At 39.2% G+C, this 20,154-nt stretch overlaps 1 protein-coding gene and 1 long non-coding RNA gene across 4 annotated transcripts in view; one reads left to right on the top strand and one right to left on the bottom strand.

Moving 5' to 3' along the window:
• Positions 1 to 20,154, top strand: part of SMC6 (structural maintenance of chromosomes 6) — a 37,113-nt gene that overhangs the window by 5,603 nt on the left and 11,356 nt on the right. For all 3 annotated transcript variants that reach the window (XM_063424590.1, XM_063424592.1, XM_063424593.1), the window contains exons 4-19: positions 1,556 to 1,673; positions 3,624 to 3,729; positions 7,500 to 7,636; positions 8,168 to 8,229; positions 9,089 to 9,169; positions 11,749 to 11,850; positions 12,043 to 12,162; positions 12,252 to 12,347; positions 13,459 to 13,605; positions 13,983 to 14,071; positions 14,648 to 14,812; positions 15,525 to 15,703; positions 16,464 to 16,665; positions 16,786 to 16,900; positions 18,242 to 18,402; positions 19,407 to 19,542. In XM_063424590.1, the coding sequence (XP_063280660.1) occupies positions 1,556 to 1,673; positions 3,624 to 3,729; positions 7,500 to 7,636; positions 8,168 to 8,229; positions 9,089 to 9,169; positions 11,749 to 11,850; positions 12,043 to 12,162; positions 12,252 to 12,347; positions 13,459 to 13,605; positions 13,983 to 14,071; positions 14,648 to 14,812; positions 15,525 to 15,703; positions 16,464 to 16,665; positions 16,786 to 16,900; positions 18,242 to 18,402; positions 19,407 to 19,542 (2,016 nt within the window). The remainder of the gene's footprint in view (positions 1 to 1,555; positions 1,674 to 3,623; positions 3,730 to 7,499; positions 7,637 to 8,167; positions 8,230 to 9,088; positions 9,170 to 11,748; positions 11,851 to 12,042; positions 12,163 to 12,251; positions 12,348 to 13,458; positions 13,606 to 13,982; positions 14,072 to 14,647; positions 14,813 to 15,524; positions 15,704 to 16,463; positions 16,666 to 16,785; positions 16,901 to 18,241; positions 18,403 to 19,406; positions 19,543 to 20,154) is intronic.
• On the bottom strand, positions 1,681 to 4,418 carry LOC134565163 (uncharacterized). Its single transcript, XR_010083792.1, has 3 exons — positions 4,334 to 4,418; positions 4,119 to 4,200; positions 1,681 to 2,477 (listed from the first exon to the last, which is right to left on the bottom strand). It is a non-coding gene; the product is annotated as an uncharacterized LOC134565163 (long non-coding RNA).

A 20,154-nucleotide genomic window follows, 5' to 3' on the forward strand; every position in this document is an offset into this window, starting at 1 on the left:
CATAGCTGACACTTTCAGATGTCTAAAAAAAGTTTAGTGTTCGAAATGCAAATTTTGATGGAAAAGAAATTTTAAAACAGGAATATTTTTTCTGCTTTTCTTTTAGTAGTTGAATTTTAGTTTGATAGAAGAATTTAAAAAATTAATTTTGAGATTGCAAATACTGTCCTGTGTATTCAGACTAAACATTAGGAAGCATTTCTTTACCAGTGGTAAGACACTGGACCAGGCTTCTATGGGGGCATTGAACTTGCCTGGGTGCCAGGTGTGCACCAAAACCACTCTGTCACTGCCCTCCTCTCCTGGGCAGGGGAGACAAAATATAACAAAAGGCTTGTGGTTGAGATAAGGGCAGGGAGTGATCACTCCACAATGACTGTCATGGGCAGAACAGACTCAGCCTGGGGAAACGAACTGAATTTATTTAACATCAAATCAGTGTTTGAGAGATAATGGGAAATGAACCCAAACCTTAAAGCCTTCCCTCCATTCCTCCTTGGCTCATCTTCACACCCAATTTTCTTCTCCCCACAATAGCACAGGAAATGGGGCATGGGGACAGTTCATTATGTGTTGTTTCTGCCCTTTCTTCCTCTTCAGAGGGAGGACTCAGGCTCGTTCTGTGCTCCAGTGTGATGCCTCCCATGGGATGCAGTCCCTCAGGAACAGCCTGCTCCAGCGTGGGTCCCCCATGGGTCACAAGTGCTGCCAGCAAACCTGTCCCAGTGTGGGCTCCTCTCTCCATAGGCCACAGGTCCTGCCAGGAGCCCGTTCCAGTGTAGACTTCCCATAGTCACAGCCTCCTTTGGGAATCCACCTGCTCCAGCACAGGCTCTCCATGGGCTGCAGGTGGATCTCTGCTCTGATGCCTGGAGGACCTCCTGCCCCTCCTTCACTGGCCTTGCTGTCTGCAGAGCTGTTCCTCTCACTCCTCTCTTCTCTGGCTGCCATTGCTGCAATTGCAATTTCCCTTTCCTGACTCTTAGCCTTAGCACTACCCTTGCTGCTCATGGGCCCAGCCTTGGCCAGCAATGGGTCTGTCTTGGGAGTGGCTGGGTAATGGCAATGGCTCTGTCAGGTATGGGGAAGCTTCTGGCAAGTTCTCACAGAAGCCACCCCTGTAGCTCCCACCCCTGCTGCGTGCCCCTGCTACCCAAAGCCAGTACAGCCTCCTAGAGAGGTGGCTGGTGCTCCAAGCCTGTCAGTATTCACAAGATATTCAGACAGTGCCCTTAATAACATGTTTTGACTTGGTCACCCAACTGTGTGGATCTATTGTCTTAGTATTTTATGTTGTATTGATGATAAATCAGTAATAGGGATAACTGAAAGTTACTGTGTGAGGGATCAGCTTTGGTAACTTCTTATTTTACTACATTACTGCTCTATAGCAAGAGACTTTACAAAGTGTCATGAAATCCTTCAGTTTCCTTGTGGCTTGTAACAACTGATGTTTGATATCATAAGGTCATTTTACTCTCATTGCATTTAAAATACATAAACTTAATCTCATTAAAATGCATACATAATTGAGTTTTAATTGTTCATTCTTTAGCCTGACGGTGAAGTTGGGATAATTGAAAGTATCCAGCTGAAGAACTTCATGTGCCATTCAAATCTGGGGCCTTTTCAGTTTGGGTCAAATCTCAATTTTGTTGTTGGAACCAATGGAAGTAAGTATTAATTGAATAGTGTCTTTGTCAAAGAACACTTCTGTTAATAATGTAGAAGATGTAATTTTTATTCGAAAAAGAATTTCTAGCCATCTTTCAGGCATGGAAAAGGATTCACTTTTGAAATGAGGTACCACACAGGTCTATCCCAGCAGTTAAAGGCTGCCCAATTAGGTCTTAACATTGGAGATTTTTGCAGAAGATGATGTGAATCTAAGTATTTTGATAGCTAAATAATTCATCATTTTTTATTTGAACTAAATGTACTTACATGTTTATTATTAAATGCACAGTACTTGTCCAAGTGCCTGCAGTGCCCATCAGGGAGTTTGGAGGAGCCACGGTGCTTGTAATGGGGGGTTGAAGTACTGCCGATAGTGGCATAATACTAAACTATATCTGAACAACATCAGCAACATCCCGCTTCCTGATGTTTTCAGCTTCCCCAGGACATCCAGAATTTTCCAGCGCTGTTTTAGTTAGTGGAGAAGGAGGGGAAGGTGTGTGCGCCAGGCCGGCGCTCGGAGGAGGAAGGGCGGAGGGTGTAACTGAGGGCAGCTGCCGCTAGATGGCTCCCGCAGCCCGGGCGGGGGCTGGGAGCGCACGGAGCAGGCGGGTCCCTCGGCCAGCAGTGCTGTCATGTCATTTCGTGTCGTTTGTCATGTCATATCTTATCAGCCAGCGTTACAGAGCACTTCAAAGTGATCGCCTTAGCCCAGGCCCCAGAGCTGAGAAACACCAAAGCAGGGAGCATCCATGAGGAGGGTGTTACATAATGCAGCTCTGAGAACCAGCACAACGACTCTGAGAGCAAATAAATCAGCATTGTGGTCAGCAACTATTAAACTAATATGGCAAATGCTTACAGTAAATTTTGTTTAACATACTCTGGTCAGTTATATTAACCCTTTGAGCCCCACTTTGAGTGCTAGAAAGGACTGTTACAATTGAAGCCCTTTTGGCAACTCAGTACCATGCAGCCACTCACTCACTTCCCCGTGTTCCCCCAGTGGGATGGGAAGAATTGGAAAAAGGTAAAACCTGTGGTTTGGGATAAGAACAGCTTAATAACTGAAATAAAATATAATATAATAATTATTGTAATGAAAAGCAGAAAGAAAGAGAGGAATAAAACCCAAGAGAAACAAGTTATGCATAATACTGTTGCTTACAACCAGCCCGTCCCTGAGCAGCAATCAGTGGCTCCTGGATAGCATCCCCCAGTTTATGCACTGGGCATTACACTCTGTTGTATAGACTATCCCTTTGGCCAGCTGGGGTCAGTTCTCCTGGCCAGGCTCCCTCCTGCTTGCTTGTGCACCTCCTCACTGGCAGAACACGAGACACTGAAGAGTCCTTGACTTTGCTACTTAGCAACAACCAAAACATGAGCATATTATCAGCATTATTCTCATACTGAACTCAAAACACAGCACTGTACAAGCTACTAGGTAGAAAAGGAATCTATCCTAGCTAACCCAGGACACTGGGGGGCACGTAAAACTATTATAGGCAAAGGAAGTGATACCTTTTTATATGACCTCGCTTCTTCTGCAGAAAGAATTAAAAAAATTAAACATAATTTTTGAAAGAGAACTTAAAAACGTTTCACGTAGGTAGATAAATGGTAATATGTTTGACTTCTTCTGTTGTGTAGACGTTTTCAGTATGGTTTTGAGAAAGGAGAGATTCCTTCCTTCTCACCTACAACATGGTGAATGGAAATTGCTAAATAGAAGTAACAAGTTTGGCTCAGCACGTTGGGTTTTTTTAGGGAGAACCTTGAAAGTGGCAGATACTTTACTAGCATTTTTGTTATTTTATATGTTCAGTAAAGACAGAACGTGGACTTCTAGTGCATGAATATACAAGAAGTCAAAAAACTGTAGTATGGGTGGAGTATAAGTGACATTATCTTCTCTTTAAACAAGTTCAATGCTTCAATTACAGGTGGAAAAAGTTCTGTATTAACGGCACTAATTGTTGGACTTGGTGGAAAAGCCACTGCAACTAACAGAGGTTCCGCATTAAAAATGTTTATTCAAAAAGGAGAGACGTAAGTAAAACTTTAAAGTTGCATATGTAGTTCAGTGACTGTCATTGAGGTTAGCTAATTTTCTGCATCTTTTTATGGGGTCCACCAGACTTGAATAAAAAGTATAACACCCTCCCCTGCAAAAAACCACCAAACGCTGAAAACAAAAACTTCAGAAGTTTTGCTGCTAGTATACCATTTTTCTGAATATTGTAGTTTGAAACCAACTGGAAATTAAACTCCAAAGAACTGGTTTCTTTCCTCTCCAGTGAGAGAGGGATAGAGATTTCGGGTTGAAATAAAAATGTGCTAAAAAGCCATCAATGATATAAGGAAAACAAACACTAACAGCAACAATACTAGTAACAACAGTGTTTTAAAAAGGGGTGGTTACAAGCAAAACTACTCACTGACTCAAGGCGACTGCACCACAGCCCTGAGTCATGTATCTCCTGAGACAAAGAGGAAAGTGGCACATGGAAGTGTCTGTGCCTGTGTTGTGAAAAAAGGAAACAATGGTGGACAAATCATCTGCACCCACACTCCCTCCCCAAGCCCAAGACAAAAAAAACAATGACACACCAACCCCATGGTAGGACTGGAGCCACCCCACTGCTTCACTCACCATCCACTTTCCCTGGAATAAAGGAACAAAATGGTGTCACTTCCACTTCGTGTTCTCCTCTTCCAGCTGAAGCTATGCTCCCTGGGATGATGTGTGGGACATAGAATAACAACACTCAGGTGGCTCCGGGCTCTGCCCCTCCTGGTAATGGCAAAAGAATTAACTCTGTCCTACCTGAAACCGAGATACTGAACTAGCTAGCATAGTGATGTTCTCTGTATTCCCTGCTCTCGTGTATTACTTCCACTCTGTAACTGAATAGCCGACAGAAAAATGGAGTTCACTAGAAAGATTCATAGATGACTAGTTATTGTTATTTTGCAAGCAGTGTTGTTAATTATTTTTCAGTATTTCTGGCGAATGAATATAGAATATAAAGGCCTTGACTTACAGCTAAATATTTAAACATGCGAGAAGTGGATTCATGTCTGCTGTGAGAGAGCAGATAACGTGTTTAGGAAAACCAATAAAAAGATAGGAGGTTTAGGAGTTAACATTTCTGTGAAGCGGTTATTCAGAGTCCCAGCCTTTTCCTTTCAGAGGTGCTTGAGACTAAAATTGGTAGTACTTGCCTTATGTGCATTGAGTTAATGCTTCAGCACTCACTTGAGAAACATGAAATAGGAATTTGGAACTGAAATCACATCTCATCTTTTCTAGAAGAATCCCTTAAGCATTCTGGCTACCAGTTTGAAAAAAGGAGAGCTACCAAAAAGCAGCTTGATTCTGCGATGTAAAATGAGGGCACTCAGATGAGAAGGGAAGATGGAAGAAATCTTCTCTCACAAATATTTGCTTTTGGCTCATTATTTGAGTGAAGCACAGGAGGTGCAAGCAGTCAGTGTATGGCAGCAGTGTGTCTGTCATGGTTATGGAGAAGAGGGCTGGAGCTTCTGGCAGTGCTCGATTCCGTGCCACCCACATCACGGCAGGGCAGAGAGCAGAAGGGTCGCCAGCTTTTGCTTTTGCCAGGCTCAGGGGAGAGGGTGTGTAGATTTCAGGGCCAGCCCAGCAGACTTTACCCCTCTTTCCCACTGGCAGTCTGTCTTGGTTTAGAGACAGATTTAGCAGAAAATGCTCTGAAATGAGTGTCTCCTCTAAAGAAAATGGCTTCAGTAATCCCTTTTGCCAATGCGAAAATTAATGCCAGTGGGTGAAATTGAAAAAACACTTTTTATTAGCTAACAAAGTGCCCGCACAGCACAAAAAAAAAAGTTGAATAAATGCTAATATTGAACTTTCAGAACCTTACTCACACACACACTCCCCCGCCACCCACGGCAGAACAAAAAAACCTCAGAATGCCAGGGGAAGAAATAAACAGGCTGTCCATGTGGCAGAGAGGGGACAAAGTGGCAGCTGGCTTTTGTCTCAAAGTTCATGCAGCAGCTTGGGCAAAACAGATGGGAACCTGTTGAACCTCTGGCATTGGTCCTCTCTTCACAGCAGATGAAGCTGGTGGATTTTGGTGTCCTTTCTCTTGTTGGTTCATCTTTGCCCAAGGTTTTGGGCTGGCTGGAGTGGCCCCTGCTGCCGGTCTCAGCAGTTATCTGATCTCAGACCAAAACCAAGCTGAAACAGTTCAAGAAAAAACCAAAAAAATCCAAAAAACATGCAGAAGGATTGCTGCTGTTGTCCTGAGGAAAGGTGGGGTGGAAGGAAAAAAGGAATCTTGCTTAAGCTACTAAAAATGGAGTTAGCTAAGCAAACAAGAAACCGCCACTTTCCACAGCCCCCAGCACGCTGGGAGTGAGTCTCTGAACACAAAGTCCGCACAGGAGCCCCTGAAGCCTCCCGCCCCTGTTCTTAAAAAAGAGCTGCCACAGCTGCCATTTCTGAGCATAAAGCAGACAATCAGGAATAGAGCATCATCATAAAATCACCCCAAGACACAGCCACTTTCCTCTTCCTCTGAGCCATGACTTTCCTGGTTTGGTGCTGAAACAGCACTGGGAAGCCCAGGATGCCACTAAGAGAAGATGGAAAGGGAGGTGATGCCTTAAGAGGCTACATAGAACACAGACTAGGCAGTGTTAAAGGAATAAAGTAGGTGTTTGTTAAAAAGGTCTTCAAAGAATACACCTAGGGCAGTACAAGAGCCTGGCCGTGGCTGCACCCAAGGTGGGCGATGGGTCACACATTTTCACACTTTTATAAGTTTCAGTCCATTTCCATATTAGGGTCACTTGTCTAATTACAGCTTCAGGTTATGAAGTCCCATCCTCCCAGGTTGCTCTCCTCAATTTGCTGTTGTTCATACGTTTTGGGCCTGAAGTTGCAATGGTGTCCTGGGTTCTTAGGCTGGGAAGGGATTGTTTGTCTAACTATCCTATGAGGAGAACTTGCTAATACTTTATAAGAAGTTCAGAGTTATATAACAATGCAGTGCAGAATCTGGAAAATATGAAAGCTAAAACTTGCAACATCAGAGGGAACAGCAGCAGCATGGAGCAGAGCCCAGCCAAGCTCCATCCACAGCTGCCATCACCACAGCAGCCACCGGAGCCACCACTGCTGCCAGAACTGCCAAGCACTCCAGTCCCACCTGTGCACAGTCAGGCCCAGAAAAAGGCTCCCCTGGCCTGTTTCAGAGCCCTGTCAGGTCCCACCAGGTTTTGTCTTGTTCCTGTTCTTCCACTGCAATGTTAAACCATGAGCATCCCTGATGCAGTGCCTTTGATTTCTCATGCACTAGCTACATGGCCCAGCATGAGGCCAGTTGCCATTTTGCCTTTGTCTAGGAAACCATGCCAGGTGCTGTCTTGGGGAAACATTTTTGTTTGGTGGTGAACAGCCTTCTGTGGGTAAAACACTCTCTGTTTTGTACACTCCTATTAATACTGTTGTGATTTTGAGGTTTTGCAGTAAATTGTAATTCTGTTTCATAATCTCTCCCGTTGTTTCTTCCACTATGGGAAGGGGGTGGAGGAAAGGGGGCAGCTTGAGTAGGTTTACTTTTTCTGCTGGGTTTAAAACAGCAATGTGTCTAATGCTGTTATGGCTCACACCAAATAAATACATGTTCTTCTCACTAGCTTCCAGCTGTGACCTGTAGGACATATGATAATTTGTATGGAAAATTAAAATGTTTTGATTTTTTTGTTGTTGTTTTTGGATTTGAGATGAATTTCAGTTGTCTTTTTTATTACTTTTGTTCTTTTTTTAGTTCTGCACATATTTCCATAACTTTGCGGAACCAAGGAAGAGATGCATTTAAACCAGAATTGTATGGTACCTCCATTACCGTGAACCAGCGCATTAATCAGGATGGAAGCAGAACTTACAAACTCAGGAGCAAATCTGGTTAGTGGTAGTTTGCTTCGTTCTCAGTCTTAGAATTCTCTAACTTGTTCATGGCTTTGAATGTCTTGATATTAGTAAAGGATGATGTTTCTCTTTTCATAAAATCATTCAAGGATGATGACAATGTCCATTTTTATGTTTTTATCCAAATGAAGAATATTTTAGTCTGTCAGAAGTTATGCATTTAATGATATGTATTTTTTAGTATGTCAGGTGTTACATTATGTATTTGTTTTTACAAAAATCTGCTTGTGTGATAAGGCTGAACATAGTTGTTAGTGTTTTTTGAGGTTTTATTGAATTTGCTGGTTTATCTAAATCTGTCACAGAGGGTTTATGAGGCAAAGTAGGACTTCAATTAGAAGACTTTCTATGCAAATGCAAATATATTGAAAAAATAATAAAACCCCCTCCTAACCAAAGCTTCTTGTTTAGGAAAAAGATTGATGTCATTTTTTACATTATCTACAATGAACAAAATACTGGGGTATTGTACTTACTGATATTTTTCCTGTCTTTTTTTACCACTAGGGACTGTAATTTCTTCAAAGAAAGAGGAACTCATAGGAATACTGGATCACTTTAATATACAGGTAGTTGTTGTACTGTTTAAATTCTGTGCAATTTAAGAAGATGTTGGCATGTGATACTATAACTTTTCAATTAAAAAGAAATGTACTATTTCTTAAAGGAGAGAGTTTCACCTCTTCCATGTTATTTAAAGATCAAATTCATCAGGAAAAGGAAAGTTGAAATATATACCTCATGCAATGCAGAATAAGATTCTGTCCCAGACAGATAAGAATTTGCTGTCATCTGTGACCTGTGAGTCAGGTATCCTCCTGTTGGTAAAAGTCTTGACATATTTTCTTTTGTATCTGGAGAGGTTTTTTTCTGCTGATTATTTCAGTTCTTGCTGTTTCAGAAATTTGAGTGTGGTTTTACTGCCTAAGTGATTAATAAAAGATCAGGTTCTGCATATGACATTTAAAATATTCAACATACTTAGAATTTCAAATAATAGAACTGTCAGTTAGTATGTATTGATTTTATTTTGTGGCAACGTCTGTAAGAATATGAGTCAATTAATTACATTTATTGCAATACTTTGGTACAACAAGAATTTCCAATGCTGATTTTGTTAAATAAATGGAACTTACAGAGACTTTTTAAATAGAAATTGCATATGCTCTTGGAAGCAGTTCCTTAGTTGTCCTTGGTATGTTTCCCTTTTGTACTTGATATAGTTGGATTTTTAAATTTTCTGTGTGTTAATGGTTTTGTTTGTTACGTTTTGATATTTTTGAAGACTTGAGAGGATTAGAAAACTTGCATTCCAAACCTTAGCTTATTACTAAATTGCAAGACTGAAGCAGGGTGCTCACTGTCATGGATTTGCAGTTACATGATAACTTGTAATTAAAATAAAATGAAAATTATTTATTTTTGCAGGTAGATAATCCTGTCTCTATTTTAACCCAAGAGATGAGCAAACAGTTTTTACAGACGAAAAATGACGGTGACAAGTACAAGGTAAGAAAAACAATTCAACATAGTCATAAAACATTGAAATCCTGATTGCAAATTTTTAGACCATTTGGAAAAAAATCAAAATTTTTAATTTTAATAACTTGTGGGCTGACTCTGGTAAGTAGCTAAATAGCACACAACCACTCCTGCACTTCCCTTCTGTGCTGCCCCTAAGCTTGGTATGGGGAATAGGAAATGAAGAGTAAAAGTAAAAAAAAACTAGAGAGGTGAGATAAAAACGGTACAATAACTGAAGGGAAAACTAGAAGGAGAGAAAAAGAAACAAAATAAGAGATGCAAAGGTAATCACTCACCACCTCCTATTGGTAGACTGTGGCCCAAGCAAAAAATGGCTAATCCTCCCCAATTATCTTTTTTATTGCTGAGCATGACTGTGCTAGTTTGGACTGGGCTAGAGTTCATTTTCTTCATGGCAGCTTTTATAGGGCTCTGTTGTGGATTTGTGTTGAAAACAATATTGATAATGTGGAGATGTTTTTATTACTGCTGTTTTTGTAACTGCTGAGCAGGGCTTGCACTTCTTTTTGCACCCCACCAGCAAGGAGGCTGGGGGTGCACAGGGAGTTGGGGGGGTCATATCCAGGACAGATGACCCCAGGTGACAAAAGGGATGTATATCCCAGACCATATGGCATCATGCTCAGCATGTAGAGCTGGGGGAAGAAGAAAGAATGGGAGGATGTTTTGAATGATGCATTTGTCCTCCCAAGTCACTGTTGGGCATGATGGAGCCCTGCTTTCCTGGGAATGTCTGAACACCTGTTTGCCCTGGGAAGTGATGAATGAATTCCTTGTTTTGCTTGGTTTCTGTGTGCAGCTTTTGGTTTATTAAACTACTTTTATCTCAACCTACATGCTTTCTTGTTTTTACTTTTCTGATTCTTGTCCTGTCACACCCCAAGGGGAAGTGAGTGAGTGGCTGTGGGTGGTTGAGTGAGTGGCTGGGGCTAAACCATCACAGTGGCATTTTCTGAGGTGGCATATCTCTTTGGCTGCCTGGGATCATCTGCCTGGCTGTATCCCTCCCAATGTCTTGCACACCATACCAATCTATTCACTGGAATGACAGAGTGAGAAACAGGAGGCCTCAGTGCAACAGCTAAAAAATGAGTGTGTAGTCAGTAGTGGTTTGATCACACATCTAAAATACAACAAGCATAACAGTTGCTGTGAAGAAACTTAACTCCGTCCTAACCAGAGCCAGTGCACTGTCTGATTGCACCAGTAATCCACTTGCACAGACAATATTTTTGAAGATTCTTCTCTCTAAAGAGATGGATCAATTTAAATTTTAGGGCACTGCTGAGTTAGCTCATTATTCAGAAATACCCCTGTCAGAAATGAATGTTTTAAGTCGCCCAAAGAACCACTGGCACAGGTATCAGCAAAAGCAGGTTTAATATTGAAGTGAAGGTGCAGCTAAGTTCATTGGCAAGGTTCACTCTCCTACTTATATAGATGCACAAGAGGAAAATTGGATTAAAACCTGAAATCAATCAATCTAAAACCAAAATCAGCCTAAAATTATCTGCATGGAGGCTGGAATGGGAAAAAGTGATAAAAAGGAGTAAGGGAGACATTCCCATTAAGTCACAAGGTTCAGAATGGACCCCCTTGCCAAACTTAGCTCTGGTCTTGACCACAGTTTAATTTAATTAGTAGCCTGATTTAAACAATTTAACAGAAGATTCTTAGAGAGTTTGCAACAGCCCAATGGTAACTCACTCGTAGGCTTAATTTTCTTACTAATGTAGATACTTAAGAATCTTAAAACATTCATAATACAGTTGCTATACCATATGCACACTTGTATGTAAACAGACCTAAAGGGTATGTACAAATTGTATACCTGTGAAAAATTCCCCTGGAGCTCAGAAGAGTACTCATGTCAAATGCTTTTAGATCTTCTCAGGGGGTGAAGGGTTGATCCCTGAGGAGTGGGGGTACCAGCCCAGGCTCTGTCAGCTTTTGGCAGCAGTCCTCCAAGTAAACCTGAGTGTTCTCTGGCTCACAGTGGTGTCTCACTCAGAGGGAGATGCTGTCACAGCCCACTGTGGTCCAGGAGAGCTCGGTGGGTCTCACTTGGGACCGTTGTTTATAGGGTCACAAGAGAGTGGGGTTCAGTCACAGTAATTTCCCATCCTGACCACTATTTGGGTCAGTAACTTTCTTTGAAAATTCAGTAATAACAATGTTGTGCCATTTATGTTGTTAGTTAGACAAGAAAGACAAGTTTCAAAGGCTCTTCATAAGGAAGAGGAGCTTGTCAGACAGTGAAAGTTCCTGGGAGTGGAGAGTGTTTCTGATAAGCTCAAGAGGAGCTGAGCCCAGCTTCTGTTCATCAAGGCTGGGGCCTAACAAATATGTCAAATATCACATTGTGGCCCAAGGAGGGGGGTGGAAGTTGTACCACCACAAGCTGGGCAGTTTTTTCACTTCAGATATTATTCAGCATGCAGGGATGTTGGGAAAAATGGTCTTTGTGTCATAATTATTAGCTAAGGTGCAGATAATTAGATATGGTGCTGATCTCACATCTATATCTTTTTATTCCTTTTTAGTTTTTTATGAAGGCAACTCAGCTGGAACAAATGAAAGAAGATTATTCAGTTATTGGGAAAACTAAAAAAAATATCCATGCTCAGATAGAACAAGGGGAAGAGGTATGTAAAAGTTAAGATAATTATTAGGACAGATCTGAGCAGTGAAGGAAATACTGCTCAGTTAAACTGCATAGTTTTGGTTTCATTAGGTCTCAGTGACATTAAATTTCAAAAAACCCAACTGTTTCCAAAATTTCATATTATATCACAGCTTTTTGCAGCCATGATTGAACCCCTGTTTTCTTTTTTTAGCGTCTTGAAGAACTTAAGAAGATTTATTTGGAAAAGAAGGAAAATTTCAAAAGCATCAAGTTTGTGAATGACATGCAAAGTCGTCTGAAAGATTTGAAACATCAAATGGCGTGGGCAGTGGTAAATGTCTTGCTAAAATAGGAGTTTTTATGTGAAATGTGCTTCATTCTCAGCCTACTGTGGATATGCTAATACAGGCTTCTCTTTAGGTGGGTGAGATGGAAAAAGAAATAAAGGTGCTGGAAGAAGGTGTCAAAGCTGAAGAAGGAAATACAGAGTTCCTTCAGAAGGTAGAAGAATGCCAGGTACATACACAGTCTAAACCATTTATCACTCCAGCTGTAGTCATCCCCCAAGTCAGACATCTGTTGTGAAGGTTTTCTTGGGTATCATTGCATTTAGAAAAGATCAATGGATTTCAGGAGACCTCTGGAAGTTTTGGGATGGTTCTTAAGACTTCTGTAAGAAGCAAGAAAGAACAATTTTGTCATACATTTTGATTTGCACATGAAACACATTTTGTGCAGAGACACAGGCATTATTATTTTGAATCTAGTATCACAGAATAGTGTGGATGGGAAGAGACCTTCAAGATCATCCAGTTCCAACCCCCCTGCCATGGGCAGGGACACCTCCCACTGGCTCAGGCTGCTCAAAGCCCATCCCAGCTGGCACTGAACACTTAAAGGCATGGGGCATCCACAGCTTCTCTGGGCAGCCTTTGCCATTGCCTCACTACCCCACATTGCATATATGTAACCTAAATTTCCCCTCTTTCAGTTTAAACCCATTATTCCTTGTTGTATCAATACAGATAATGAAGAATCCCTCTCCAGCTTCCTTGTAGGCCCCCTTCAGATACTGAAAGGCTGCTATAAGGTCTTCATGCAACTTCACTTCTCCAGGCTGAACAGCCCAAAACTTTTCAGTCTATTAAAACTCCTCCAAGCTTTCTTTGTTAGCACTTACTTTCCTTTTTTTAAAAAAAAAGTTTTTTGTTTTTTCCTTCTTTTAAAAAGTATTTTTTTCACAGTTGAGGCATTTTTGCTTGTTCAACGTGTCTATATAGCAATGAAGGAACATTGTCTATACTGGTTTCATTTCTTTTGATGTCATGGTGCTTGACCTTAGTGTATTAAGGGTCCTGTGTTTGAGTATACCTGAGGTAGAAAAAAGTGTTGCTGTCTACATCACAGATTTGGTAGTCTGTTGATTTCCCAAGAATGAATATTTATGAGTTTTCATCTTAGCATATAGTGGCAATGACTTGCTTTATTTTTTTAAACCCAACAAAACTCAAACAATTGAGATGTGTTGGATGGATCCTTTTGAGAGATACTTGTATCTGTAACATTAAGAGGTTTTTGAAGAAAAATTTTCTCCAGTACTACTTGTTTTGTTGTTTTTTCACCAAAGGTAAAAGTTGATGAAGCAGAAAAAAAGTGCAAAGCAATACAAGAAAAATTGATAACAGTAAGTGAAGAAGCACAAACCTTTCATCCTCAGTGTATTTCTTTGAAGGCGGAAGTGCAGGCCAAAAGAAAAGCAGTCAATGAAGCTGAGGTAAGCAAAAAAAAAACCAACCAAAAAACCAAAACCCTTTCAAAGTTGAAATCAATTTAGAGCTTTAAATTTGTCCATGCTCTACTATCTGTAATTCTACACCTGTGTCTTGGCTTCCTGAGTCCATAGTGGAGTTCAGAACAGGTGCAGTTTCCTGCCTGACTGGCAAGTAGTGTCTGTTCAGTGGCCATGGCGTTTGTGTCTTTACGTAGTTGCTAAACAGTGTTAAGCTTAAGTCAAAATAAAGAAATAAATGTAATTTTTGAAAATCAAATGTTTGTCTGGTTTGGTGCAGTTCAGTATTTACTCAAAACTGTAGTTCTTTCAGAAATTATTTCTTCTATTTCTTAAACTACTGTATCCTATTTCCTTGATAGATCGTTTATAATCGTTCTAAAACAGAGTTAAAACGTCTGGAAAAAGACAGTGAGCAGCTATGTAAACGAATTGAAGAACTGAAAAGCTGGTAAATACAGATACAGTGATTATGGTGTATGTTTATTAAGATATAGGTGGAAAAGAAGTGAGCTTTTCTGATTAATGAGAAAACCTGCAGTAACAGAAAGTATTTATTTAGTCTTTGGCAGGGTTCAGTTAAATACCTGAATATTCTGATCCTGCTTCTTTACATACCAAGATTTTGACTAGAATGTCAAAAGAGGAGGCAGCTAGGTAGCAAAAGTGGCTTCTGTTTGTTTGTATGTATGGTTGATGGTGGGGTTGTTTGTTTGTTTGTTTTGGGTTGTTTTGGTTTTGGTGATAATAGATGTTCTCTAGCTTCCATGATAGTGCAAAACAAATACATCTTAAACTAAATGTGATAGGAATGTCACTGGGGGGAGTTAAGTGTAATTAGAAATCAAAAAAAAATTGAAATTGGCATTATTGCTATGTAGACCTTGCAAGTGAACAGAATCTTAAATGTAACTGATGAGTAAAATCTTCTGTATGCTACGAGCAATAAAATTTATGTTTATTTGTAAAGCATCAGTATGGTTGTAAAACATGAGTGTATTTGTAAAATATGGATGTTCTTTTCTAGTGCTAATCAGGTTTCAGAGCCTGAAAAATTGGAAAGACAAAGGAGAATTGCATACCTTAGGGAACAGTTAAAGGCATTCCATGATGAAGAAATAATGATTGGTCAGCAGGTGGATCAATTTCAGCAGGCTATATCTAAGTGTAGGGAAGAACATTCTAGACTCAGGTAAGTTATGCTTTTTAAGGGAAATTGTTTACTTCTGTTTTATGTTAGAGAGAATCCCATCTTTTATGTATCCCTTTTTATGTGTCTGTGATCCCTGAGCTGTTAAATTCCAGTTTCTTTTTCACATTGTAAGAAAATAGATACACTTAGGAGTAATTACTGCTCCTATAGTTAGGACAGATTCACAGAGGCTTTGAGGCAAAGTGATTCAAATACTAATTTAGCCCATACCCAAGACAGAAGAAACAAAACAGTCTGGCTCTGATTTGGAAACCTGAACAATGGTTATTGGAGGGGATTATGGTAATGTCAGTTATTGTCTTAAAGGTTTTGAGAATTATTCCTTATTGCACCTGGTGTTTTAGTTTAAATGCCTCTTATCAATTATTGTAACTAATGCTTACTGTGTGTTTTGTTGAAGATCTTTGAAGACAGTGAAATTGAAGCATATAATTAGAAATAATTTTTTTATAATTTGTTATAAATAAAAAGTCTTACAGAACTATTGCAAAGTAGTAATTTTCTCTCTTGCTTTTTTTTTTCTCATGTTTCTTGAAACTAGAAAGATATTATTGCATGTGTGTATCTACCTTTACATTGAACTGCTGACATCTTGATACACAATTTTATTAGAAATTGAAAAATAACACTTTATAATTATTTTAGTGCACTTTGGGCTCTATAAGTACTGAGAAAAAATCTCTTATCTTAGGAGAGAAAGAAGTGAAGTGCAACAAGCCCTGGATGCCCAGCATAAACAGCTGAGAGACCTGAAAGATAGTAAAACAAACACTTTGAAAAGATTTGGACCACATGTACCAGCATTTCTGGAAGCAGTTGAAGCAGCCTATAATCAAGGACGCTTCAGAAAGAAACCTCTTGGACCTTTAGGTAAGAATAATTACTGAAATATGTTTTCTCATGGGATATTTTTGTATGGCTGCTAATGTAAATAGTGGTCTTTTAGGAAAACTTTATTCTTTAAGAAGCTTCAGATACATATTTTTCTTCTGTACTTCCTGGACTAAAGGTTTTATCCTGGTAGGTTATCTTTTTCTTCTCTCATGCACTCACTAACAGTTACTGGCTTTCCTCATTTTCCAGCTGTTTTTGCTGAGGTATTTTACAGTGGTAAACTTTCAGTTCATCCCTCCAACTCCCCCACACCCTCAAAGCATCAGAGAATGGTGCTTTGACTGTCCCTCAGTGGATAGCACTGTCCAAATCCTGGGCAGATTTTGTAAAAAATGTCCAATGGCTGACTTGTGGGTTTGTCAAACTTGAGGTGCTTTGCTTGGAACAAGTCAGACCCAACTAAGATTTTCTTGGGAAGCTGGCTTGTATTTGTTTTATTTTATTTATTTTATTTGTTATTTATAAAATTGCTAATGGAAGAAAACATAGGCCTCCAACTATGTGTAGGTGTCTCTAGGCAGAAAAATTATGTGTGTGTTCTCAGGTCTGTTGTAGAGTCTTTTAACTTTTTAGTCAACCTCTTAAATTTTTTTTCTACCTCTAAGAAAGGTTTATTTTAGACTCTTAAAAAAACCTGCAATATAAAAAACCAAGAACCTTGAATGGTAAAAATGCTCTGCTGAATGTTCTGTCATGGAACGCAACACCTAAAGCCTTGCTTCTTATATTTATTTAGGTGCTTTGATTCATCCAAAAGATCCTGAACTGATCTTGGCTATTGAAGCCTGTTTAAAAGGTCTACTCCAGGCATTTTGCTGTGATAATCATAATGATGAAAGAACTCTTCAGTTTATGATGACAAAATATTATACACGTGGACATAGACCTCAAATAGTTGTAACAAAATTTCAGCATAAAATTTATGATACTAGTCAGAGGTAAGTACGTTTTGAGTTTTATTGTTTAGCCTTGGTGGTTAAAAAGAACTCTTCGTGAATTTTTTATTTGAAAAATCTCATGTGAGTTTTATAAATGGTGGTTTTTTTTCTTTTCTTCAGAGCTGTTCATCATCCAGAATTCCCATCAGTTCTGACAGCATTGGAAATAGATAATCCAGTGGTTGCTAACTGTTTGATCGATATGAGGGGTATAGAAACAGTCCTGCTGATTAAAGTAAGGCTTTATGCTGCCTGTTGATCTTTAAAGAAATGTGTGGAGCATTTATGACACCTTCACTGGTAGTGTCTGTAATGGATAAAACAGGTGGAGGAAGTTTTGCTCCCCTCCCTGCCCCATGTGTTTCAGGACCTTCTCTGTTTGTTTCTGGGTTATTTGTCACTACCTTTCTGGGCCTTTAAGTGTAGTTTCCCAGTCTAAATAGTCTGTGTGTGTGTAATCAGCCTCCTAACTGTGGCCCTGTCTCTTGTCTCTGTAAATTTGTGGGTTCAGGATGTGCCAGTTGTGGATAGTCCGGGAGTTACCAAAATTTGCAACCCACCCCTACCAGGTGCACCTAGCAGCTGGTAGCTAGGTTTTCTGACACTATCTGATTTCTGATCTTAATTGACTTTTGATTTTCTGTTAGTACTGAAGATACCAGCTCCTGCAGATCAGATTGCAGGAAAAATGTTCAAAGATAAAAATAAGGTGTATATGCTTTTATTTAGAGAAGGCAGGGTATTCTCTAAGTAAGCAGAACTAATGATCCTTACTTTTTGTGAATTTTATTTTTCTCCAAAAACTTCTTGTCCCAGTTTATCCTCTGACATTCTTCCTGGAAAGAGTCAGTTCATGCTCTGTCTAAAGCAGACCTGACTGTTTATCAAGCATGTCTGTCACTGAATGGGTTCCATAACAGCTGAACTTCATAGGCTTTTCTCAGGGCAGGTGTGTTGGGATTGTTCTTCCCATCTGCCTGAACCTGACCAGTGATTTTTATAGCATTATTATCTTTGAGCCCTACCTGAACAATTTCAACTGAACCTGAAAGAAGTATTCTGTGGAAAAATGGATATATTGGAATGAATAACATGGTTGCCTTGGACAAAGGCACTTGCGACCACTTAGTCTGGCACTGTCAATGGTGGGGTTTTTACCAACATGTTTCCCTGAATTTATTTGAATATTGTTTGATGTCCTTCATACCTTGCTTTGGAAGCTTGTTTGCTCTATGTTTATTCTACTTTTGACAGTTGAATATATCTGTGCATAGTAACCTTCTGGTTAATAATTTTTTCCCCCAAGGGAAATTATGAGGGACTGATTAGACTTACAGAATTCACAAATAAATGACCAACTAAACTTAGTGGGTTCTTGAGAACATCAATGTCTTACTCAACTAAGAAAAGTAAATGCTTGGCATTATAGATAATTTTCACATTCTTTCATTATTGTATTACTTTTTATTAATAATTGAAATTATTTCTGGGTGAAAACATCTAGACAACTTTTAAATTCTTGTCTTTAATTATGGTTGCTTTTCTGCTTGTATTATAAGGCCATTTTGTTTTTCAGAGTAGCCGTAGGGCTCGAGAAGTAATGCAGTGCAATCGGCCCCCAAAAAACTGTAGAGAAGCTTTCACTGCTGAAGGGGATCAGGTGTTTGAGCGACGGTATTACTCTTCCAATTTTGTCAGACCCAAGTTCCTAAGTCAAGATGTTGAAGCAGAAATCAGGTTAGCATCTTGTAACGTGTTTGTAAAAAGTGCTCTTGTTGCACGAGTAGTGGAATTGCGTATTTGTCTGTTTGTGTGTACGCTCTCTAGTCTCTCCATATTCTTTCTGGGATTTACAGTTCTTTTTTCAGAATTCTAGAAAATCATTTCAGTGCCTTTCTGTGGTAAGGACAAACTTGCATTGTATCTGGGATCTTTCGGCTTGTGGCATGTAGATCTTACCCACTAGGTGGGGATTTTCAGTGCTCAGTACTCCAGGAAATCTAGCTACCTTCTTTTTTATGCTTGGTCAAAAAGAGTATGGAGTTAGAGTTCCTTCTTTAAAAATACAGTATTTGAACTGTGGTGTCATAGCTTACTGCAAGGAAGACCTGAGTATTCAAACTAAAGTTGTCAGTACACTGATTAGCCCTCCTACTGGTTTCCAACTTTGCATCTGTATTTCCTCAGGCTTTTGACTTCATTCATTCAGATCATAGGGATCTCTGAGAATTCCCTCACCTTTTATATTTTTAGGATTTTTTTTTCTCACTACTTTCAAAATGGTAGTTGAAAAAGTGAAATGTACTTCAAAGATTAGAAACTTGAATTGTAACCAAGGAAATTAATGACAATAGAATACTTTCATTTTGAGGCTCAGATTATATTAGAGACATATTAAGTAATTCTAGTATTAATAGAGTAATTAATAGTATAAACTGAATTGAATGTTAAAATTTATTTCTATAAACTCAAAAGTTTCGAATATCTCAGTTAACTGTAGTTTGTTCATATCAGTATATAATGAATTTTACTCAAAGATTATCTTAATTTTCAAAGTGTTACAGGCATTCCATTAGCAATTTTACTAGGGGGAAATGATGTAGGCTAGTTAAAAAGGAGTGCATTTTTACTCTTTGTCTTGTCATCATGCATGCAATTTTTATTTGTGTATTTGTGTATATGTTTGTCACAAATAATATCTGTGTAGTATGTAACATCTTAATATCACTTTGTTTATAAAGTCACTTGGATAAAGAAATTGAAAACAAAAAGGCGCAGTTGGCAGCATCTCAGCAACGCTTACATTCCATTGAAAATGAGATCAGGCAGAATGAAGATCATCTCTATGATCATCGACGACACCAGAAACAACTACAGGTAAAATAGATACAGTGTTAGTTTTTAGAATCTCCTCAGTCTTTCCCTGTTTCATTTCGACTTCTTCAATCTATTTGGAATGCTTGACAGTTTTTAATTTTTATCCTTACTTTTGTTGTTTATTTTCATATAGGTTTTTTTTTTTTTGTAGTATGCTCTTATAATTGAAGCTAGAATGATAGAGGCCACATCAATCCTAGCATATGCTGTTGTTTCTGTTGGGTATCTTTCCCCCCCTTGTGCTAAATCTTACAAATTTCTACTCCTCTTTTTGACAGTAGTAGTAAGTTGTTGCAGAGAAAAGACACTTGCATCATATAATGCTTCTCCCCCCTTTATTTCTGTTGAGCCCTGTCTTCATTCCCAAAATCTTGTTTATCTTCCTGCTTTTCTAGTAAATTCTTAACCCATCTTGATATGCTGAACAGTTCTTCTTTAAGTTTTCTTAATTTTAATCTCTTTATAAACCATTTTACAGCTGTTAGCCTCCTTTCTGTAGTCTCTGGTGCTTCTAGGTAGGATATATATTTGTGGTGGGCAGTGGTGTTCCAGATGGGCAGTGTAAGCTAGTACACACTATATATGGTTATATTCAGTAAATTATAAGTAAGA

This window comes from Prinia subflava, chromosome 2 (assembly GCF_021018805.1).
Source record: "Prinia subflava isolate CZ2003 ecotype Zambia chromosome 2, Cam_Psub_1.2, whole genome shotgun sequence".
Taxonomy (NCBI): domain Eukaryota; kingdom Metazoa; phylum Chordata; class Aves; order Passeriformes; family Cisticolidae; genus Prinia; species Prinia subflava.